A 5,000-nucleotide genomic window follows, 5' to 3' on the forward strand; every position below is an offset into this window, starting at 1 on the left:
CCCAAAGTAGATGTGTACAAATGTGGTGTATAAATTCACATGCCCAGAGATATGTAAACCACAACAAAGCCTACATTGGACACCTACTACAGTCCTTCGGAGGCAAATGCTGGCCCACAGAAACCAAGGGGCCATACACCAGCATTTTATTGATACACATGATAGGAAGCCATCCCTACAAGAATTGACTGAAGGTGCCCAGGTCATCCAGAAAGAAAGCAACTATGGCCATCTTTAAATAGCAGAAGCAGTAAGCATCACCGTTCAAAAGCCGACTCTTAACGTCAGAGGAGTCGGGTCACATACTGCCTTCCAGTGGAAAAAGGAACATGCGAGTGAACCCAGACCAAACAGTGTGCTGCCCATCAAGTAATGCAAGAGCACCTGGGGAAGCAATCTAGTTCACTAAAGGATTTATTTTCAAAGATCACCAGTTCTTTGAAGAATAAAAGATGATTTAAGTTATATCAAGAAAAAAGTTATTAATGTAGACAGTTGTTATTATTAGCATCAAGACCTATAATACAACACAGTTTTTTAAACCGACTAAGAATGTCATGTTGAAAGTACTTCTGCTTGATTTTGGAGCATAATTGATTCAGGAGGTGACTTAGCCTGCGAGAAGATGTAGGTAACTCCATTTGCATTCCGACCAGAAATTGTTAATATAGACATGTGAATGTTGTGCTTAATGTGTTGTTAGCAAGTAATGAAAGCTAACGTGCCACTTGTTGAGATCGGTAGGCTACTTTGGTGTTTGTTCATTTATTTTTTCAGCGCTGAAGCGTCAAAATAACTGAAAAAGACCTTTCAGAATTCTGTAATTGTAATTCAAACAATATCATAACGTCACGGAAATTGTTTCTGATTTTTCGTTTTATTTTAACATTTGTGCCTCGGTTTGAAAACTTTTTCGTCTAACGCATTGACACTGGATGAATGAAATTTAGCTTTACGTAATATTTCCTTACAACTTCGATATACATGATAGAATTCACTCTTGTGAAACATATTACAACTTATTTGATGAAATGTAAGTATTTTCACAATCAAAGTACAGACAGATGTGCAGACCGAAACCCTATGAACTTATATAGTGTGACTTTAGAGCATGGGTGTACAAGCTTTACGAAGAGAACAAATACTTATAAAATTGTAAATTTTTCATATTTTGTAGTTCAACACACATAGATTATGCTGCAGCAAAAACATCTGTCGCATCTAGTTCATTTAAGTTGGCAAAAATCCAATCCTAACTATTTTCTGGGTTTGAATCATTTTTCTCTTTATCGATATTTCCTAGCGTCTTCTGTGGCATTTCTTCCACTACATTTGTTCACGGGCACATTTTGGCACAACTCCTTCATTCAAATATTCACGGTACGTTGCAGAAGTGAATCCAATTTCGACATTATTTTAGAAGACAGAACCAACAGTCAAGAAACCTTTGAACTTTGCGGCGATCCCTGTTTCTATGAAGAAAGTATTCAGCATAAGGAAGCATTTTTATCAGCTATGTTTCTCTTCACTGCTAAAATTACATTTGGAAAACATACTACCCTTTTGTTTTTTCTTAATTTGGATTCTGTAGTTGTTCATTCTTTTGAAAAGGTCATTCAAACTCCAGTGACTTGAAAGAGATCATGAAGAATTTTGAAATGATTGCATAATGTATCATACCTGAATGGAAAGACAATAGAACTCCATCTTGGCGGTGGCTCGGGATTTTGGATGAGGAATCGACTGTTACTTGTCCAGTATGGCACGCTGAAGTCAACTGCCTTGAAGCGATCCTCCACGATGTCCATCTGATTGATCCCAAAATCCCTGCAAAGTGACCGCATTGAAAAAACAACCATAAATTCGAATAAAAAAAGCACACACACACACACATATATATATATATATACTAGCTGACCAACCCGGCGCTGCCTGGGAAAACTTTGAAGGACCCAGGAAAATTCTCCTGCATCTCCTTTGAAATTATTTTGTCGTGTAAAGCATGTATGCTTTTCTTTCCTGTGATTAATAATTCTATCTTGAATTCATTAAAGAAGGCTCTCTGCTCAGGGAAAAGGTGACAGTGTCATACAGGCTTCTGCAACGAACAGAAATTCACATATACTGAAAGGTTAGTAGGTGAAGAGATTCACTCACGGAAATGAATAGCAGATGAATCGCTGTAGAGACTATATAGGGGACCTTTTGACGAATTATATATACTCTCCATGAACAAAAGAATAACGTGGAAGTGACTGTATCAAGTCATATTCACATGTGAATAATAATAATAATAATAATAATAATAATAATAATAATAATAATATTTATTGCTGCTCAGGGCCATATGCATGGAATATACAAATACAATATACACAATCTAGATATATAAGATAACATGACAAAAATAATAATCGGCAGTATCCATCCACACAGTTGCTGAAGAAATAGGAAAAATAGATTTCATAATTTTGGTAATGACAATAATTATATGGAGAAAAATAGTAAAAATAAATATTAAAAATTATAACAATCAAAAATACAGATGCAGACGATTAATTTCCAGCTGGGGACCTTAGGTGGTTACAGGAGTCAGGTCCAGAAGGCTAAATACGAGAACTGAAAATTGCAAAACTCTACAATGATATTGTTCACAGTAGTAATGAAAAATGAAAAATACCAATAATAACAAGAAACATAGAAATATAATAATAATAATAATAATAATAATAATAATAATAATAATAATAATAATAATAATAATAATAATAATAATAATAATAATAATAATAATAATAATGACAGATTCTGGAGATGACACTTCATAATTGCAAAAATAGAGAATAGACATGTCAGTAGGTCTTAGACAGGGATGTCACAATATGAAGGTTCTATTGGTCCGGAGGGTCATTTTTTGAAAACCCGCCAAAAGCGCCAGAATTTATTCAAGTTTAAGCCTGTGTAAGCAGAAAATGAAAATCCGAATGCTAACATGGTCGAAAATCGCATCTAGTAACATGCACTTTTTGCCTTGTGAGCTGCCGAAAATGTGCCTTTGTGTGGTAATTTTTGTCGAGCGCTAAATGAACAGTTTGAAGGGCTACCTCAGCCAGCTGGGCGGCTCAGCCAATCAGCACGCAGAACGAGAGTACGCGTCAGCCAATCAGCCAATGTTTACTTCAGTCTTCGTCTTTCCAGCCGTGTGTCATAAGTTATAATCTTGTTACTTCATAATTTGTGTCTTTTTTTTTGCAAGTATTATACTGAATTAAGACTTGTCTTATCACCACAATGGAGCCTCAGCATAAGCGGTCTGTTGGTGTCCGTGAGGACGTAAAGGAGTTTGCTGCTCAACCACAAAGCAGCGAAGAAAAAGGGTTTGCCCTGCACGTCCAGGGAAATTGCTCGTGACGCCATGCCAGTCATCGGACTTGGTAATAATGTTACTATTACTCCTTTGAAAAATATAAGGAATTTTTATAGTTCCTCAAGGAAAGGTAAGGGATCAAAGAAAAATGTAAGGTTTAAAACGCCAGATAAACATCATAACAGCTCTGACAGCGATCCAAAGAACGGGTCGCTATCACAGAAACATATTCGTGGCATTCTATGGAATGATGGTGATTCTGAAATTCTGATTCGGATTTAGTTATTACGGACTCGGATGAAGAGAATGTCGAGGATCCTAGTGCTGAGATTATGAATGAGGATATAGAGTATAACAGGCCTGTGAATGATGACAGAAATGGTAGTGAAGGATCTTTGTTGGCGAAAGTGGTGCTCCTGTGGGCAGTATTTTAGTGGAAGAAAAAACTGATGATTCGATGGAGGAGGAAAGTTTTGTTAGCATTGTTGTGACGACAACATTGATATTAGTAATTTGGTGGTGGAGAGGACTGTTGGGGGTGATGGTGTTGTGATGGAGGAACGAGATGTTGGTGATGTTATGAGTGCCAGCAATGTTAGTGGTGAGGGGGCGGCGGGGGTAAGAGTGGCCGGGGAGGGGGTTCGTGACTGATGCAACTCTGGAATGAGCTAGACAAGCCTGTTCTCTCCCCTGATAGAGGAAGAAGAAGAATGGCAAGGAAACCATCCACTTGGAAAAGCTCTGTTGTGAAGAAAAAACGCAACTTGCGTGAGAACACATCAGCCACTACAGTAGAATAGTGCCAGAAATGGTAATGGGACCCCAATAGTGATGGGAGTTGTGGTGATGTTGGTAGAGAGCGGTACCAAGCAATTTTTGATGAATATTGGGCCATGGGAGACTACAATCTCCAGACTGCATACCTCTTAGGTTACACTGAAAAGCAGCCAATCCCTGCAACAGCAAAAAGGAAGGCTTTTCCTGCAAAGTACAAAGTTCAAGTACCTAATGGAAAGATTCACGTGTGTAGAAGAGCATTTCAGTCTATTCATGGCATATCTTCAAAGAGAGTGCAATACTGTATTTAAACAACAAAGAAACTGACAGAGGAACTCCTGTTACGGATAAAAGAGGAATCAAGCACTAGAATACCTGACGGACAATTTCTTGGTAAAGGATGGATGGTGCAAGATGGCTATGAGATCTGACGGGAGGCCAGCATGCAATGCGCAATGAAAGTGTTGATTTTACCCCTGATGGATGATCCCTCACCAACGGATGAACTTTTGGAAGATTATGAAGAGGTCAGTTTCATCCTTACATCTTCTTCCAACTAAGTTACTCAAATCACGCCCCTCCCCCTAGTCCCCCCTGACGACTTAGAACGAAAGAGGAGTATGGATAATGGATAACTATACAAAACCAAGAAAAGAAGAATAATAGGAGCCGTTCTAATAATCAAGACCATAGGTTCTACAGCCTTGCAGGAACCCCCCTCATCAGTAAGGTAAATGCAGGTTTTTGCTCATTATTATTATTGCATGTCATGTGTTATAGGATAGTAATATTTCTATATTTTCCATTATTTATGATAATATGGATTGAAAATAAATATAAACACAAAAAACACTAT

The 5,000-nt window shown here is 37.8% G+C and overlaps 1 protein-coding gene across 1 annotated transcript in view; it reads right to left on the reverse strand.

Annotated features, from left to right (window-relative positions):
- LOC136834153 (glutamate receptor ionotropic, kainate 5-like) overlaps positions 1-5,000 on the reverse strand; it is a 55,211-nt gene that overhangs the window by 10,840 nt on the left and 39,371 nt on the right. The window contains exon 2 of the mRNA XM_067096417.1: positions 1,681-1,827. Coding sequence (XP_066952518.1) covers positions 1,681-1,827 — 147 coding nt within the window. The remainder of the gene's footprint in view (positions 1-1,680; positions 1,828-5,000) is intronic.

Source organism: Macrobrachium rosenbergii, chromosome 53 (genome assembly GCF_040412425.1).
Source record: "Macrobrachium rosenbergii isolate ZJJX-2024 chromosome 53, ASM4041242v1, whole genome shotgun sequence".
Taxonomy (NCBI): domain Eukaryota; kingdom Metazoa; phylum Arthropoda; class Malacostraca; order Decapoda; family Palaemonidae; genus Macrobrachium; species Macrobrachium rosenbergii.